The following is a 19,141-nucleotide window of genomic DNA, read 5'->3' as shown; positions in this document are numbered from 1 at the left end:
TCCTTGCTCACTCTAGCTTTTTCAGTTCTGTCCACAAATTTTAAATCAGATTGAGGTCAGGGCTTTGTGATGGCCACTCCAACACCTTGACTTTGTTGTCCATAAGCCATTTTACCACAACTTTGGAGGTATGCTTGGGGTCATTGTCCATTTGGAAGTCCCATTTGTGACCAAGCTTGAACTTCCTGGCTGATGTCTTGAGATGTTGCTTCAATTTATCTACATCATTTTCCTTCCTCATGATGCCATCTATTTTGAGAAGTGCACCAGACCCTCCTGCAGCAAAACACCCCCACAACATGATGCTGCCTCCCCCATGCTTCACAGTTGGGATGGTGTTCTTCGGCTTGCAAGCCTCACCCTTTTTTCTCCATACATAGTGATGGTCATTATGGCCAAAAAGTGATATTCAATTGATTCATAAGATCTGAGGAAATTTCCCCAAAAAATAAGATATTTGTCTTCATGTGCACTTGCAAACTGTACTCTGGCTTTTTTATGGCGGTTTGAGAGCAGTGGCTTCTTCTTTGCTGAGCAGCCTTTCAGGTTATGTCAATAAAGGACTTGTTTTACTGTGGATATAGATACTTGTCAACCTGTTTCCTCCAGCATCTTCATAAAGTCATTTGCTGTTGTTCTGGGACTGATTTGCAGGTTTTGCACAAAACTACATTCATATCTAGAAGACAGAATGTGTCCCCTTCATGAGCGGTATGATCGCTGCATGGTCCCATGATGTTTATACTTGCATACTATTGTTATTACTTTTTACAGATGAGTGTGGTATCCCTGGTACCTTCAGGGATTTGGACATTTCTCCCAAGGATGAACCAAACTTGTGGAGGTCCAAAAAAAAATTTTCTGAGGTCTTGGCTGATTTCCTTTTATTTTCCCATGATGTCAAGCAAAGAGGCACTTGGAAGGTAGGCCTTAAAATACATCCACAGATACAGCTCCAATTGACTCCAATTAGCCTATCAGAAGCTAATTGGCTAACTGCCTGGAATGTTCCTAGCTGCTTAAAGACACTGTTTACTTAGTGTATGTAAACTTCTGACCCACTGGAATTGTGATATAGTCAAGTAAAAGTAAAAAAATCTGTCTGTAAACAATTGATAGAAAAATTACTTGCGTCATGCACAAAGTAGATGTCCTAAACGACTTGCCAAAACTATGGTTTGCTAATATGAAATCTGTGGAGTGGTTAAAAAATGAGTGTATTTAAAAGTCTGACTTCAACTGTGTCTTTTTGGCAATCAATCACAACTTTCACATTCTTCTTTAGTTTTTTGTCAATTCACATTCTTGTGCATATTGCCACCTACTGGGCAGGTAGGAGAATTTATAGTAAAAAATACTTGCATATCGATCACTTATGCTGCCTTATGCTGTAAATTCATCCACATCCAGGATAGCATGAGGGTGAGAATATTTTTATTTTTGGGTGAAATAGCCCTTTAAGTCTTTGCTTAACTAAAAATCAGAATGGTTTACCTCTTGATCCTGCATGTGGGTAATTGCCATGAAATGCTTTTGAGAAGATACTAAACTTAATCAAAAACAATACTAAACTGCCTTTTGCTAATTATTTGCAGTTGTTATTGAGAGACTACATAACTTTTTTAGATTAAAAATATTATACTGAGCTGGACCACATAAAATGAAGAGAAATGTTGATGTTGATTTAAAAATAAATGAATGTACTTCTAAGTTCAGTCAACTACACAGGTACATTTTTGCATTTGTCAATGGCTCTTCTAAACATACTTTGTCTTTTAAGTAATAATGGTTAGTCATTTGGTGGCAATTCAACACAGGTTTACTCCGCATTGGTTTATGAGAATACTAGGAATCACTACTATACCAAAGGATGAAATCAAAAGCATATTTTTTTTCTTAAATTCTCCAAATTTACTGAGACTTCAAACACAACAAACAAACAAACAAACAAACAAAGTGCACCTGCAACACATGGAGACATCTGCCTTAACCAAAGCACCATCCATTCCCCATCGCTTTTCAAGCCTGTTGTAGTCCTTTTAGAGGCCTTTGCCCACAGTGCGATCTGTCATTGAGAATGTCATAGATGCACCAGACGAGCCTGTGCGTTGTTCAACTTCATTTAACCCTCACTTTGGTACCTTCCTTTGGATTTTTCTTTTTCTTTTTTTTTTTAAATGGAAACGATTTTCAAAAGAACATTGAAGCCATAATGAAGAATCTCCTTTAACAGCTGAGGTCTCTCTTTTCAATAGGGGGAAAACAAAAGGACGGGACAGGCAACATCTGTGACTTACCACTGCACTCTGAACAGCCCCTAGTCTGAAAGCAGGCGCCATCTGATGGGCTAGGGAAGAAAAACAATTGTCTAGGCAAATATCACACCTGGTATTAAGATACAATTATAAAATAAGTGGGAATAAACATTTTGTAATTTTAGAGGAATATTCCGGGTTCAATACAAGTTAAGCTCAGTCGACAGCATTTGTGACATATAGTTGATTACCTCAAAAAATTACCTTTGTTTGAATAAACCATTTTTTATTCTTTGAAAACAAATATCAGATCCACAGTGTTTTCTCCAGTATAATATATGCTTATGTACAGCCCAGACAGAGTTCAAATGTATTTAAATATATATTATGATATCAGGCAATAAAAAAAACTACTTTTTTAGTAATTAAAAATAAAAATTAAAACCTAGATATAGCTAATGAAATCAACTAATATCTCAGCTGATAAGCTATGAGAGTTTTCTTATAATCACATCTTCCAAATACATTTTCTAGCAAATACATGGAAATGTAATTGTGCTTAATGAATAATCCAATAATTAAAATTTGAATACACACAATAGAAAATTTACAATAAGAACATTAAATTCTATTAAAGTTTGAATTAATGAATAGGTATGATTAGACTCTCCATAACGTTACGCTGTAAATAAACACACATAGGATAAGTTCTCAGACTATCTCATGTATATGAGCCAACAGACACATTTTAACAAACACAATTACTTTTTCATATTGGTTTTCAAACCCAACATGTTTTCAAGGTTATTATTCTTATTACTCATGCATTTAGAGACTTTTTATAGACCCCCATTTATCCCTCCATTCATTGTCTCAATGGGCTCAGGTGGGCTTGTGGAGGACCACGCAGTCCCCAATTTTCCCCCTGACTGATTTTAACATAAAGGGTAATGTGAGAGGTGCAGATACGGGCTCTTCCACCCCGTTGCTTCCCCCAGAGGGAGACTCTGAGCAGGACTAGATCTCGTATGTTGCCCCCCCCCCCCTGTGGTGGAGAACGTGTTTTTTCCTGCCACCATACCATTACTGCGTGCCATATCCCTTTCTTATTTACTTCTCCTGCTTCTCTCTGTTTGCTCTCTGGAGTCTGCACACACCATTTCTCATTCTCCGAGATAGAATAGGGGTCTTTATCTCAGGGTGATGAGGAAGAAGGGGACCACATTAACGGACTAAAATGTGTCTATACACATACACTTACGAACTGGACCAGAGCTTCACAGACACACTCGTATCTCAAAAAATCTTTACAGTTTTATTATCCAAATATATCCGGTGTCTTGCTTCTGCGCGCGCACACACACACACACACACACAGAAAAGTCCATTATCGCACAAGCCTTTTTTGTAATGGATTTCCTTGTTGTGCTTCAGTGAGAGAAGAGGCGAGGAGGAGGTGGAGGGCAGAAGCCTTCTGTTGTTGTTATAAATCACCTGCTCTTTCTCTCACACCTCTCTCCTTCCCTCTCCCGCCTGTTTTCCGGTCCATGCTATCCCACAATGCCCCCCTCCACCTAGCAACACAATCAGCCCCACAGCACAGGAACCCCAAGTACGCCCGTCTTTCACCACACACACACACACACCTTCTCAGCATCCCTCCTTCACTCTACTTCAGTTAACTCAATCCATCTATCTTCTCTTCATTAACGCTTACAGTGACACAAACTATTTATTTGAATGTTAGAGCAAACTTAGCGCAAAAAAATGAAACCGTTAAAATGTTGTTTTTGCTTTTAAGATTTAAATGTCTATCATTAAACTATTGATTGATTTGCCTGAACACACTCATGGAAAATGTAAGATTACGCTTTGTAGTTCTTGTGTATTTTTAGTTCAGCTTAAAATTTTATTTTATTTTTGCACTATAAACCAGCTTGGAAGAAATATTTTAGGGTCTGTTATAAATTTGTATTCTGCATGTATAGTACATTGTACAGCGATATTAAAATGGTTCTCAGAGTTTAAAATTAGATAATTCTTTTCATCGATTTTTGCTTAAAAGATTGAAAATAGTTGGTAATGGTAATAATTTACATTAATGTTCCCTTTGTAAAAATAGTTTTTAAAGGTTTTCATTAATGACTAATAATTCATTTCCAAATGCATAAATCATTGATATGCAGTTACAAATAAGGCTGGGCACAGAAATGCATCACCTCTTTGACTTCCAACATACTCCTGACATGTTTTCTAACAACAGTTCTCTGGTGTTTGTGAAGGAGTGTTGTTTTCTGTTAATATAATGGTTGTCTTATTGTTCCAAACAAGGGAGTTTTCACTTGAATGCCCCATCTCGTGAGCAGGGCTGCACAATTGCTGCTCTCGTGCACTCTCATGAATGCACAGGAGAACGCAACAGTTGGTAAAGATTTTCACTAAATAAAAATTAGATTTCAGTTTGTTTCTCACCGAACCTTATAGAGCGCGTCAGTTCCCACCCACTTTTTCAGCTGTCTGGGTTCCGGAAGTATTTTCCCCATACATTTCTCCCATAAACTTTTAATAAAATCCTTCATAAAATAGTTGTGATGAACCAAAACAACAAGCTCCAACTTTGTTTTGAGGCAAAAAAGTATTTTAACACCCCTGGAGTTCACTAGTTTAAATCCCAAGGCATGCTGAGTAACTCCAGCCAGGTCTCCTAAGCAACCAAATTGGCCCGGTTGCTAGGGAGGGTAGAGTCACACGGGGTAACCTCCTCGTGATCATGTGGATCGCTCTCAGTGGGGCACGTGGTGAGTTGTGCGTGGATGCCGCAAAACCCCCACATCCGCTATATCTCCGCGGTAACACACTCAATAAGCCACGTGAGAAGATGCACAGGTTTACACTCTCAGATGCAGAGACAGTTGAGATTTGTCCTCTGCCACCCAGATTGAGGCGAGTCACTACGCCACCACGAGGACATAAGAATACATTGGGAACGGGGCATTCCAAATTGGGAGAAAAATGGGAGGGAACATTTTTTTATTTTAAAATCAGACGTGAAGACAAAGGTACAAGACTGTACTTAACATCTTACATGAGGACACAAACTACAATCCCATGAAGCATTACAAATTATGGAATTGAATAGAAAATGATGGGAATATATAAAACTATTGATTTTAGGTTGTTGTTTATAAGATTAGAAACACTATATTTTACGTTTATTGCAAAATATCCCGATAAGTACACATAGAAGTAGTTTAAGGGTGAAGGGAGACCGACTCGATTAAGTCAATCACAGTCAGAGGCACCTTACATGGGTTTCGTTGCCCGTGGTTCTCTGATTGGTGGATATTTTTCTGATGCACCATGGGTAGTGTAGTTGATTACAAAGAATTCTGCTATTAAACACTATTTTTAAACAATGAAGTTGAGAAAACACAGATGGATGGCTTCAACGGAAGCATATTTCATCAATGAACAACCTCGTAGCTCACGGTAAGTCTGTCTTTAAAGATTTAAAAGATATTGTTGAAAATAAACTCATCTATGGGACAAATGAATGGGATTTTTAATTCCAGAACCAGACTATTGCACTCTATTGTATGCCTTCAGAACAAAGTATGAGTCACATTGTACAATTTATTAGACTTCTGAATTATAATTTTGAGTCCTTTTGAAGCTTGAAGAGGTGGGCCTTCCACTGCCATAGTATGACATCACAGACCACTACATTTTTTCAACATTTCTCCCTTTATTTACCAAAAAAGACAACACAAGGGTGAGACAATAATGAATTATTTTTCATTTTTGGTTGAACAATCACTATAACAACCATTTAAAAAAAAAAAAAAAAAGCATCAAATGAATGTCTGCTAAACAACAAACTGCTTTTTAATTTTTTTAATCACATTTTACACGTTTAAATGGACACACTAAAAATTTTAATTCATATATTCACTTTCATGCCATCCCAGATGTGTATGATTTTCCTTCTTCTGCTGAACATAAACAAAGATTTTTAAAAGCATAGTTCAGCTCTGTATGTCCATACAATTCAAGTGAATTGTGGCAAGATCTTTCAAGCTCCAAAAATCACAAAGGCAGCATAAAAGTCAAGTCATTTTTATTTGTATAGCGCTTTTCACAACACACAATTTCAAAGCAGCTTTACAGGAAATCAAGCAGTAACAAAATAATAATAATAATAATTAAACCATAATATCTATAAAGTCTTAGTGATCATTTTGTAGTTTGATTAAATATGATTGTAAATTGTGAATAAATTTTTTTTTATAATAATTGTATTTAGAGCCCCTGTGAGCAAGCTGAAGGTGACTGTGGCAAGGAACATAAAACTCCATAAGATGTTGGTTAATGGAGAAAAATAACCTTGGGAGAAACCAGACTCACTGTGGGGGCCAGTTCCCCTTTGTCTAAACAACATGACTATAATGCCAATATTAGTTATTTGTGCGGTGCAAGTCATGGTTTAAAATGTGTAAATTAAGCGTTAAGGTCCAGTATATGTATGTCTGCATGTAAAAAAGTAATCCATATGACTCCAGTGGTTTAATATAAGTCTTCATAAGCAATGCAATCACTTTGGGTGAGAAACAGAACAATATTCAAGTCCTTTTTTCAGGTGTAGATTCCAATATTAATAACATACACAAATGGAAACATGTATATTCTTCATGCTGCAAACCTCCTGTGTAGTCACCTCTCGCAATCTGCCTCTCCTCTCCTGCACACTTCTACACGCACTCAGCCTCTCCTCGCTGTAGCCTGGGAAATCCTATTAGCCTTTACCAGGGGAGAGAGCAGGAGACACATCATTAATTACACACACAAACCCACTCCTGATAGTGCCAAGCTTAATCAGCCAGGACCATAAAATACACACACACACACACACACACAGAGCCTGGTGCACCACACCACTAACACAGATGTATGCGTGGATACACACACTAATGCACTCACTTGTGGAGAACTATAAACCATATACCATTCAAAAGGTGTGAAAAGAGGTGGATGTCTGTCTGTGTTTGGTCTCGAATTCTCTCCTCATTTCGAACCGTATATTTCTCAAAAAATGCAGCTGGGCATTTCATCTTCAAAATACCCCTTAACCAATTCTCTGCAGATTTGCAAGGTTGCACACACAGAGATATTTTCAATGCAATACCAACATACAAAAGATGTGAAAATTACATAAAATTTGCTAAAATAGATTGACGCAGAGAGAAACAGGCAGGTCAAGGCAGAGAAGGAAGCCAGCTGGGTGGCTTTTGTTAGAAAACACAAAAGAACATGCACATACACTCACACACCTTGCTTATCAAATGATTGACACCAAAAAAATTATTCAACTCTTCCTAGAGCTGTACAAAATTACTCGGCGTTGCGCATATGTGCAGGTTCACACAGCTGAAATATAAAGTTAAGCACCTTATCAAGACCCATCAATATCATTATAAAAGTCTACCAAGAGAAAGACTAAAAGGAGAATCTATGCAGCAAAGCTACATAATTGGGGTAGATTCTACTTCTGCCATTCAAATAAAAAACACTGTACAAGAAATATTAATAAATACTATTTCAAGTGAAAAACTGTTGAAATGAGGACACAAAGAACATTATATATATATATATATATATATATATATATATATATATAAAGGTATTTATTAACTACAGGAATTCACAGATTCAGACAGCTATTTCAGAAAAATATTGCTCAAACAAATAAAACAAGTAAATAAAGAGTTTTTAAAGCACTCAAGATTTCCAACTTCGGCTCAAAATATTCCACTTTTTATTTGCCTTTTTCAAAACAAAAAAGGAATCACATTCGATCCCTTTTTATTGAGAGAAATTTTACAATTCAGTCCCATTAAAAATGTGATGTGCGCAGTCTTTTGTTTCCACTTGTTATAAAAATGCGAGCAACAGACCTTGGTTGTTCACAGTGAGATAACAGTGGAGCCAGACAGGGCTGTAACTAGTGGGGTGAAAGGTGGTAATGATTCTAGGGGCCCACAACAAATTCAAAACTGTATTTTTGAATAGCTAAGGGGCCCAGAGTAAAATACTGTCAGGGGGCCCAGAATTCCTTGCTATGGCCCTGGAGACATATAACAGCCTGCCCTGAAAGAGTGCAAAATCTCTCGACTCCTTGCGATGGCCTTTTTATATATATATATATATATATATATATATATATATATATATATATATATATATATATATATCCTAGAGAGCCCTCTTGTGGTCACCTAAAAATGTGCAACCAAAAATAAAGATAAAAACGAAAACCTTGAGGGGAAAAACACACTGAAAGTGTCTCTTTCACAGCTTAAACATAAAAAATATGAATGAAATAACATAGGTGGGTTTATACTTTTAGAAAAGAAAATAATACACAAAGAAAAAAAGTAATAATATACTTAAGTTTATTTTAGGCTAAAGGTTTAATGCTAATGGTGTCATACAGTCTTCATACAGTCATAACAACAAAAATCAACTACTTCCTATGAACATCCAAATTGCTATTAAATGGGTAGCTCACCCAAAAATTAAAACTCTATTGTTATTTACTCATACTTTAGTCGTATCATTAAAAACCCATACGACTCTTTCTTAGACAAGCAGAAATTCTGAAGAATGTTGACGGTTCTATTTACCATCTATTAAAAGTTAAAGAATATCAGTCCCTAACTTTCAGCCGAATACCTCCTTTTGTGTTCTAAGCAGCCTTTCGGCATTAAAACAAAATGAGGGTGAGTAAATGATGACAAAATTTTCATTTTTGAGTGAACTGTCCCTTTAAAGCTCTTGACATCAAACAAACAGCATCCAATTCATCAATTAACTTTTGGCTAAATGTTTAATCTAGTGTTATTTTAAAATAGAAGACTGTAAGATATTCATTTCTAGGCAAAAGTATAACTTTATTTATAATATTAGTCAGCAACTTCTATCAAGTCATATATATGTAACCATATAGTTAACATATAAACCTATACGTAAACGTCATATACACCTGCATATTTATGAGTGAATATTTCATATAGTTTATGTGCAAGTATAGACGAGTGCATGTGGTTGAGTGTTTATGCACGTGTAATTCAAAGCATTTTAAGTAATTTTCCAAAATTGGAAAAATACTGTTCAGAACCATCTTAAGACAAAATAAGTCCTCTGATGCATTATCATGTGGTTATGTTGAAAGGTTAAAGCATGTGAATTTGTGGCAGGATTTCTTTAAAACCTTAAATGTGTCAGATGATACTGGAAATTGTTCCTAACACAGAAATGGTGAAACTCAACACATGGCATGTGTAATTTAAACAAATAGTTCACCCAACAAAGAATATTCAGTCACATTTTCTATTATTTACTTATACTCATGTTGTTTCCATATGACTTTCTCCATTCTGTGGAATACAGAAAGGAGATACAAAAGGCAGAATGTCAGCCTCAGTCACCATTCACATTTATTAGATGCAATGAAATTGAATGTTGAATGAGGCTGTCATTCTGCCTGATATTTGTGTTTTACGTAGGAAAGAAAGTCATATGGGTTTGGAACAGCATGAGGGTGAGTAAATGAGATAATTTTTATTTTTGGGTAAACCAAACCTTTAAGACTTTCACATTGCTACTCAGTCTGGCAAATTTGCAAGCTTGGCTGTTTTTTTAATCTGCAGTTTAGGATAGGTCAGAATAAACTGGAAATGTATGACAAAGGAATGTGAAAATTAAAATCACAGCAATAATTTTGAGATTTATGTAAACCCTCATTGCAAGTAAAGGGCAGTGTTTACAGCACATTAAATAAATATTCCAGTTTAAAGGAATAGTTCCTCCAAAAATTTAAATTCTCTCATTTACTCACCCTCATGACATCCCAGATGTGTATGACTTACTTTCTTCTGCTGAACACAAAGATTTTTTAGAAGAATATCTCCGCTCTTTTGGTCCATACAATGCAAGTGAATGGTGGCCAGAACTTTGAAGCTCATATCTGGGATGGCATGAGGGTGAGAAAATGACGAGATCATTGAAATTTTTTGGGTGAACTATCCCTTTAAATACAAGTCACATTTTATTAACAGAATCTGTGGCATGTTGTCGACTGGCACAGAAAATATTTTATATGTATAGCTTCGTTTGTAAACATCAAAAACAAAATATAAGTTTAAAGTTGTGCACTTACAATTGAAGTCAATGGGAAAGCGGTTGCTCCATAGACTCCCACTGTACATGCATTTCTGGTTTCACAAACTGAGGTACGATATGAAATTGTATTCTGTGGTAATTGATAGGATGCCACAGATGCTGTCCAAAGGCCTTTTTGTATTTAACGCAGAATATTCCTTAAATATGAAATACATCACTTTTTCATAAAAATTGTTTTAGTAATAAAACTAAACAAAATCTAAATCAAAAGCACAACCTTGATATTGTACACACTGCCAGTTATAAACCCTAACCCAAGTATAAAAGACATTCTATATCTTTTTAGTAGAGATCCTCGTCTATAATAGTGTATTACGTAATTGTGTAGTACTTTATATATTGTGTGTTTTTTGTGTGTGTAGACAGACAATGGAGTGCTGTAGAATGACAGAGAAACAGTGTGTGTGTACTCAGATATTGCTGCGTCTCTTTGCTTTCACTCTGGGCGTGGACTTCATCCCTTTGGTTTTATGTCTCAACATCCTCCTGTCAATCACAGGTGGCTCCTCCTCTTCTCCCATGCTGTGCTCTTCAGTTTCCTCCTCTTCTGTGCTTCCCTTTTCCTCTTCTGTGCTCGTGAGCTGCTCCTTTTCTACTACTTCCTCTATGATCACAGCTTTGCTCCGTCTGCTGGAAGTGCGTTTGGGGGTTGGAGGGACAGGTTTACTTCTGCCTCCTCTAAGGACTCGAACATCAGGGGTGGAATCATTGGCCTCATCCGGACTTTTCACCTCTTCTCCATTCTCATCTTCTGTAGCAAGAGAGTTCTCCTCTTCTTTTTGTTCACCTTTATCATCAGCGTCAGCCTGTTTATCTTCATCTGGCTCCTCAGGAACCACTTCCTTTTCATATCCTGCCTCAATTTCATCCTCCATTTCTTTGTCGTCCATGGTAAGCTGGCTCTCCTTTGCCTCAAGTGGCACATTGGAAGCGGTTTCATCCTCTTGGTTCACATCTGGTTCCTCGGTCTTCATGGTGGCTTCTCTTTCCCCTGCCGCAGCAGGAGCAGCAGAAGACTCTTCTTCTGGAGTATTGGGCTCTGGAGGCACTGGTTCCACCACTGCTTCACTGTTCCCATCTGCCAGGTCAGTTGAATAGGCCTCAACAGTTGTTGGCTGATCAGTGTCTTTGGTTTCTATTTGCTCTACATGTTTCCCCTCAACTGCAGGAGCTACATCCTCTTCCTTTTCCTCATCAATAGCAGATGCTACTTCCACATCCTTTTCCTCCTCATCTGCAGGGGAATTTTCCAACTCTGCTTCCAGTTTCTCCTCAGTAATAGGCTCTTGATCAATCTGCTCAACCACTGCATCTGGTTCTTCACACTCTGAGGGATTGACAAAGTCCTCCTGCAAATGACAAAGCAAAACAAGAGTCGATCAATTCAGCTCTGGACTAATTTGAAGGGTTGATGTTGACGATTTAAACTTTAGAAACAGATTTTGCAATGTTAACAAGATTTTGCACTGTATATTTAATGGTGATTAGGGAAGATGCAATCAGGATTTTTACAGTCGATACCAATTGTTAGCCTTTTATCAGGAACTCTGTCATGACTGGTTATATTTAAGCTTTCTGCTCATTGACACTGTTAACTGAATGATCCTGTTGGTAGTACCATATTTGCTGCTTAGTTTTTGCTGAGAAATATCTGTAGCCTGGGTAATTGAAAAAAATCAAGTAAACACAAAAATATTCATAAAAAAATAAATGAAAATGTCTTTTAAATAAGTAGGCTTCCAAAAAATATTCTCTATTTTAGGATAGATAGCCCTATAAAGAATGAAGCTTTGTGTCAAACTAAAGTCGAACTGATAACCCGTATGTGCATTTAAACTTCCCCCAAAAATGACATTTCTCTCATCATTAACTCACTTTCATGCCATGCCAGATGTGACTTTCTTTCTCCAGCAGAACACAAACAAAGATTTTAAGAAACATATTTCAGATCTGTAGGTCCTCACAATGTAAGTGAATGGGGTACAACATTTTCAAGCTCCAAAAAGCACATAAAGGCAGCTTAAAAGTAATCCATAAAACTTCAGTGGTTTAATCTGTGTCTTCTGAAGCAATCCAATTTGTTTTGAGGTGAAAACAGACCAAAATTATTATTTTGTTTTTACTGTACATCTTGTCATTGCAGTCTCTAGGCATGATCATAATTTCAAGCTCAATTACACTTCCTAGTTATTGCATGTGCAGAGTGCTAGATGGCGCTATAGGAAGTGTAATCAAGCTTGCAATCAAGATGGAAACGATGTCAAGATGTATAGTAAAATGTTTTTACATTTTGATCTGTTCTCACTCAAAACCGATTGGATTGCATCAGAAGAAATGGATTAAACTGCTGAAGTTGGTCACATTCACTTGCATTGATGGACCTTCAGAGCTGAGATATTTTCTAAAAATCTTCATTCATGTTCTGCAGAAGAAAGTCATACACATCTACAATGGCATGAGGGCGAGTAATGATGAGAATTTTCTTTTTTGGGTGAATTATCCCTTTAAGAGCATGTATGAGAAATGCTTTAAACATTTAACAATCAGTAACAAAATATTTGACTTTTCCCAAGTCCATCTCCTTTGCTTCTCTCTCTCTCCCACTACCTTCATCTCCTCTTCCTCTGCAGTGCCATTTTCCACAAAAGATTCTTCCTCTAGGGGGCACTCCTGATCCAGCATATCCTCAGCAGTGTCTGCTGATGCCTTGTTCTCTTCTTCCTGATTGTAACTCAATTCTCCATTCACCTCTGCCACCTGTACATAGAGATGTGCTGAATACCTGTGGTTTGGGTGTGTGCATATTTGCATATGTGCACAAACAGAATTTGATAATGCACCTCTGCCATACAAACACAATTTGCATATGCACCTCTGCCGGACAGAGCACACAATTCCACAACTGTTTTATGAACCACAAAAACAAACATAATTTGCACTGGCAGCCATGTTTATCAACTTCTCCTCATACTAAACCTAAGAGGAAATATTGTACCAAAGGGTGTGCTGTGTCTAGCAGGGGTTAAACAGGGTCACATCCCTCACCGGACATTTATGCTCTGCCTTAACTGCAAGGGTTAGAGTGGCCACAGCCTCCTCCACCTCCACTTTGTCCTCTTGTTCTCCAGCACACTCTCCGTCCACTGGTTCTTTAGTCTTGGATACAACCGCATCAGGTTCTACTTCTGTTTCTGGTTCCTCCAATCTGATCCCACATTACAGGTTTGAAATGATAAAGAAAATATCCAGTAAAAGTCAACTTTGAGTCCAAAAGATCCTACTAGACTAGAAAAGATGCGACTACAAATACATTTTCAAATAAGCGATGCTTGTCGGTATTTAATATTAAAAGATTACTATCAGACAAATGGAAATGGGTCATTTTAAGAGCCTTTCTATTGCATTATGATATTGTATGCATATCTCAGTGACAGACAGAACAGTTACTGTAATCTTGTAACCACCTCTCATTTATCGACTGCTATTAGGTGTCATGTATAAGAGATTTTATAGACCTGTTGATTTTTTCAGGTTGGTTCTCCTCTGCACTCTCATCCGGTTCTTCCCTCAGCCTTTTCTTTTGTTTGCACTCGCTGCTCCGCGTGCGTGTGGATATGGGCAATTTATTCATTTCTACGGAGAGAGACAGCAAGACAAAATATTGGATTTTAACACCCACTTAAACTGCCTGAATTGGCAGGAAAATATGTTTTTATTAAGTAAAATTGACCAAACAAATTCAAACCTTCTGCTACTGCGAGATGTTTGTTGACTACCACCACTTCTTCCTACAAAACCAAAATTATAACAATGCATTCAACTTAGTCGAGGTTTGCAAATTCTGTAAATGACTACACACAAATCTTACATTTATCATTCAGAGGATAAAGCACAACTATAAAGGGGTGTAGGGATGTACAAGACTACATCTTTTCAAAATTAACTAGTCAGTGTCAGTCTGAATGACTAGATAGTGTAACAGTAAAGTTGTCTTAAATGTTTCTGTAGATGGCAAATTTGTTACTTAAGTAGTGTTTTGTTGAAGCAGACTTGAATTTAGAAACCCAACTTCTCTAAAGTTCGTATAAGCTGTTAGGAGCCGCTCAGTGAACACGTTTTTGCCCTAAAAAAGCTAGACAGCACAACGAATAGGACAGATAGTAAAGTTTTTTTTTTTTTTTACTTAAAGTGGCTACAAATGTGCTGCTCCAACAAAAGATACTGAAAAACAGTGAGATGTGGCACAATGGTCAAAGACATATATATAGTGCATGTTTACATAGAAAAACTATTTTTCAAATGTGCAGACGGATGCAAAATAATTTGTGAATGGCCCCTTTAGATTGTAGGTAGCTAAAACCGCCAAAACTCTCTCCAAAACTTTGCATCTATGAATAGTTTTAAGAAAAATAACATATAAAAAGGACAAAACACAGAATCTTTATATTTACCATAATATCCAGGCTCTCCTCAATATTTGGAACCTCTCCATTTTTGCTGTGCTCTTCTACCAATGAGCTATGGTTGCCTTTATGGAGACCAGCACAAACATCACAAAAAATAAATCAGTTATATCAACTATAAATCAGGTGTAATTAAGTCATGTGAAATTGGTCTCTACTAACGGTTTCTACCCAGCATGCCTGGTAAAAGCCATTCGGAGAAAAAAATCCTATAACTGTAAAGGTCAGAATTTGAGTAGAGTATTCAATACTAGAGGTTTAACGATATATCGATTAATCAGTGCAAAAATCAATATATCTGCGCCGATTTGTGCAGATACCCGATAGCTCCAAAAAGCAACTATCGGTTATCAGCAAAAATCTGCACAGATATTTAGATTTTACGGATTAAAGGTGGTGATAGTTGATTTTTGGAACTACTGGTTATCTGCAAAATCTACGATTTTTTTAACATATTGTAAGTTTTGTAAGCTTTACAAATGATGTAAGTTTTAACATATTATTTGTGCCTATAGTTGCTTTTTAGAACCATCGGTAATCTGCTAAATTTGACACACACACATATATATATATATATATATATATACACATATATATATATATATATATACACACACACACACACACAAACAAACAAAGGAAGCCAAAAGTTTGGAATAATGTACAGATTTAGCTGTTTCCGAAGGAAATTGGCACTTTAATTCACCAAAGTGGCATCCAACTGATCACAAAGTATAGTCAGGACATTACTGATGTAAACAACAGCACCATCACTAGTTGAAAAGTTTACTTTTTGATCAAATCTAGAGAGGCCCCATTCCCAGCAGCCATCACTCCAACACCTTATCCTTGAGTATTCATGTAAAATTGCTAATTTGGAACTGGAAAATAATTTGCCATTATATCAAACTCAGTTGAAAGCTATTTGGTTCATTAAATTATGCTTGATATTGTCTTTGTTTTTGAGTTGCCACAGTATGCAATAAACTGGCATGTCTTATGGTCAATATTACGTAAAAAAGACAAAAAAGAAACAGCTTTCTCTAGAAACTTGTCAGTCAATCATTGTTTTGAGGAATGAAGACAATACAATACTTGAAATTGCTCATTGCTTGAAAAAAAACTAAAGATTTCATACAAAGGTGTACACTACAGTCTTCAAAGACAAAGGACAACTGGCTCTAACAAGGACAGAATGAGATGTGGAAGGCCAGATACAACTAAACAAGAGGGTGAGTACATAAGAGTCTCTAGTTTGAGAAACAGAAACAGAGTGAGCAAAAAAAACATTGGACAACAGATAATTGATAAAGCGTGTTATGGATCGTAACCCCATCTTGTGGGATCAGCTAGACTGTAAGGTGCGTGAGAAGTGCCTGACAAGACAGCCACATCTGTGGAAAGTGCTACAGGAAGTGTGGGGTGAAATGTCACTTGAGTATCTGGACAAAATGACTATCAAGGATCTCCAAAGCAGTAATTGCTGCGGGTGGAGGATTTTTTGATGAGAACTATTTGAAGTAGTTTAAAAATATATGAATATAGTTGTTTCAAATTGTAATAGTAATTTTTCACATTATTAATGTCCTGACTATATATTATGATCAGTTGAATGCCACTTTGGTGAATAAAAGTACCAATTTCTTTCCATAAGAGCAAAATCTGTACATTATTCCAAATCTTGGTCCGCCAGTGCATATATATATATATACACATGTACATATATAGTTTGTATGAGCACAGACATTTCAAATTAGGAGTCTCCAGTGTATTTTGGGATTGTTTACAATTAAAAGTCCCATAATATGCACCAAAAAAATTATATAATAGTTTTATTGGGATTTTGGTTTCACAACAAACACACATCTGGGATTTCACTCATTTTGGACTCTTGCGGCCTCTATGTCTGTGCTCATCACAGTAAAGAAATTATTTTTCAAGATTCAATTAATCGATTTTAAAAACGATCAGCCGATTAATTGGTTATCTGCCTTTCCCACCACCTTAGATATCGGTATCTGAAAAATCCACTATCTCTATTTTAGACTCACAAAAGAGTGTCACGGACAGATAGGATCTAGGCAGCACTAGTGCCAATACTTACATCGCAATGCCAGTGAGCCAAGTTTGCTTGCCACTTTCACTTTCTGATAGGGACCTCCGACTCCCTCCACCTCCCACAGAAGGTCACCATCGGCTGGGTACGTGATCAGGTATTGACTGCATACTGGAGCAAAGGGGTCAAACTCATAAATTGATGCACAAAGACTGTAGTATGCATCTGTGTTTGTGTAAAAGTAACCTTATTATAATGACCTTATATGATTTCTTAAAGGCACACTACATAGGATACATCATGTGTTTTTTTCGAAATTAACAAAATACTATTACTGAGCCAGTACATTAAAAACATCTGTTTAAAACTGGGTTCTTAACATTTCTAGTCTTAATGAGAAAGATTCATTATTTTTAGTAAGAAAATGTTAATCTTCATAATCTTTTATCAAAATAAAAAAGCATGTCATGAAACGACTTTCCTAATCAGCTACCATCAAAAACCCCTTTTTCAACCCATCAAATCTAACCACCTGGATCTATTTTACTATGCAACTTCCCAATTAATTCCCAAAGTATAAAATCCAAGTCACGATTGAACCTTTATCGATTATGCTGCATCACAAATATTAATTCTAATATAAGTAAAATGGGTTGCGAAAGCCGTTTCACATTAACAAAAAAATATTTGATGAACTTAATTTTACATTCAGCAAAGATTTAATAAAAGCACAAACATTACTGTATACAGTAAAAAGCACAATATAAAGAAGAGTGGCCAGAAGTTGCGCTAGAAAAATCTTTATCCGTCACTCTGAAAAATTTGTTGTAAAATTTCCATCATAACGCAGTGTTTGTGATAATATTAAATGCAAGTATAATTGGCAGAAATGATGAGCCGCTTTTTACACTTCTTTTGTTATACTATTTTGCGCTTTATCGTGATGCACTGATGTAATGATTGATGTATGCAGTCATGAAATTGGAGACCCTCTCCACAAACTCGTGATACAATTGGTCAAAAGAGACATGTTTCCAGTTGTAAATGGTGGTTCACACATACTGGCATGATCAAATGAAAGCAAAACCAATGAAGCTTGTGAACAGCATTCTCTTATAAACAAATTGAGCTGAACTTCCCGTTGTATCACCAGGTAAGGGATCCATAGTCATTTCAGGATAATCTACAGGAGTCAGCAGTTGCATGTAAGTGTTTATTTCAGTGTTTTACTTTGTTCTATAGTAGTATTCAATGCTAGGCTTGTGCTGTTTGTTTACTGTGTTGAACTTGTCACTTAAACGTGGGCTACATGGTTTTGACTTGTCCCAGGGTATTCACTGCTATATTTAGAGTTGTTTGTTTATGGTGTGTAAAACTATAATTGTTTTTAGTGTGTCTATAAACAGTGCTTCGCTAGTTTTAGAATATTATTTATTGCTAATGTTGAGCATTGTTTGTTTGCAGTGTACTGAAGTTGCGTCTGTTCCTGCACCAGTCACCTTGCACGACCCATCATTTCTGTTGATCACGTGATTATCTTTGTTGTGCTATGCAGCATTAAGGCGTGTCCAGCTTTTTTCACTTAACTGCTCGTTATCAGCTTGTATATATTTGGCGTGAATGCTGATGTGGAAGTGGTAGACCTCATGTAAAGCCCTCCTCCTGTGAAAATCTGTGAGTCTACCTGTGCAAGTCCACTGAGCAAGGACACAGACAAGGCCACACACCATAGCACTTAAGTGTCTTTTAATTGTATTTATTCTCTTATATTTTCCTTCTACATTCTAATATGTCTACTTCACGAATAACATGTGCCCTCAAGCACATCCCTGTTATCAGTTACAGACAGTTTACATGATATAGATGCAAGATACAACACAACCTACAGCCACTCTGCACATCAGCGCCTGCTCCTCTCTTTTCAGTGTGACTCTGCAAATGCCAGTCAGCTGTGAACAAAGACTTCATTCAAGCTTTCGCCACACAATCCACCATCAGCATCCTCGCACTGAGAGAAACATGGATACGTCCAGAGGATAAAGCAACACCCGCTGCTCTCTCCAACAACTTCTCTCACACCCCTCTACACACCGATAGGGGTGGGGGAACAGGTTTGCTCTTTCAAAAAA

The 19,141-nt window shown here is 36.8% G+C and overlaps 1 protein-coding gene across 1 annotated transcript in view; it reads right to left on the bottom strand.

Annotated features, from left to right (window-relative positions):
• Nucleotides 1–6,486: 6,486 nt before the first annotated feature.
• Nucleotides 6,487–19,141, bottom strand: part of fam169ab (family with sequence similarity 169 member Ab) — a 32,951-nt gene continuing 20,296 nt past the window's right edge. The window contains exons 7-14 of the mRNA XM_052103669.1: nt 17,061–17,183; nt 14,945–15,021; nt 14,239–14,281; nt 14,009–14,126; nt 13,539–13,698; nt 13,101–13,250; nt 10,904–11,842; nt 6,487–7,052 (exon numbers count right to left, since the gene is read on the bottom strand). Of these exons, the coding sequence (XP_051959629.1) occupies nt 10,904–11,842; nt 13,101–13,250; nt 13,539–13,698; nt 14,009–14,126; nt 14,239–14,281; nt 14,945–15,021; nt 17,061–17,183 (1,610 nt within the window). The 3' untranslated portion in view covers nt 6,487–7,052. The remainder of the gene's footprint in view (nt 7,053–10,903; nt 11,843–13,100; nt 13,251–13,538; nt 13,699–14,008; nt 14,127–14,238; nt 14,282–14,944; nt 15,022–17,060; nt 17,184–19,141) is intronic.

This window comes from Xyrauchen texanus, chromosome 34 (genome assembly GCF_025860055.1).
Source record: "Xyrauchen texanus isolate HMW12.3.18 chromosome 34, RBS_HiC_50CHRs, whole genome shotgun sequence".
NCBI lineage: Eukaryota > Metazoa > Chordata > Actinopteri > Cypriniformes > Catostomidae > Xyrauchen > Xyrauchen texanus.
This window is presented reverse-complemented; position numbering and strand designations above follow the sequence as displayed.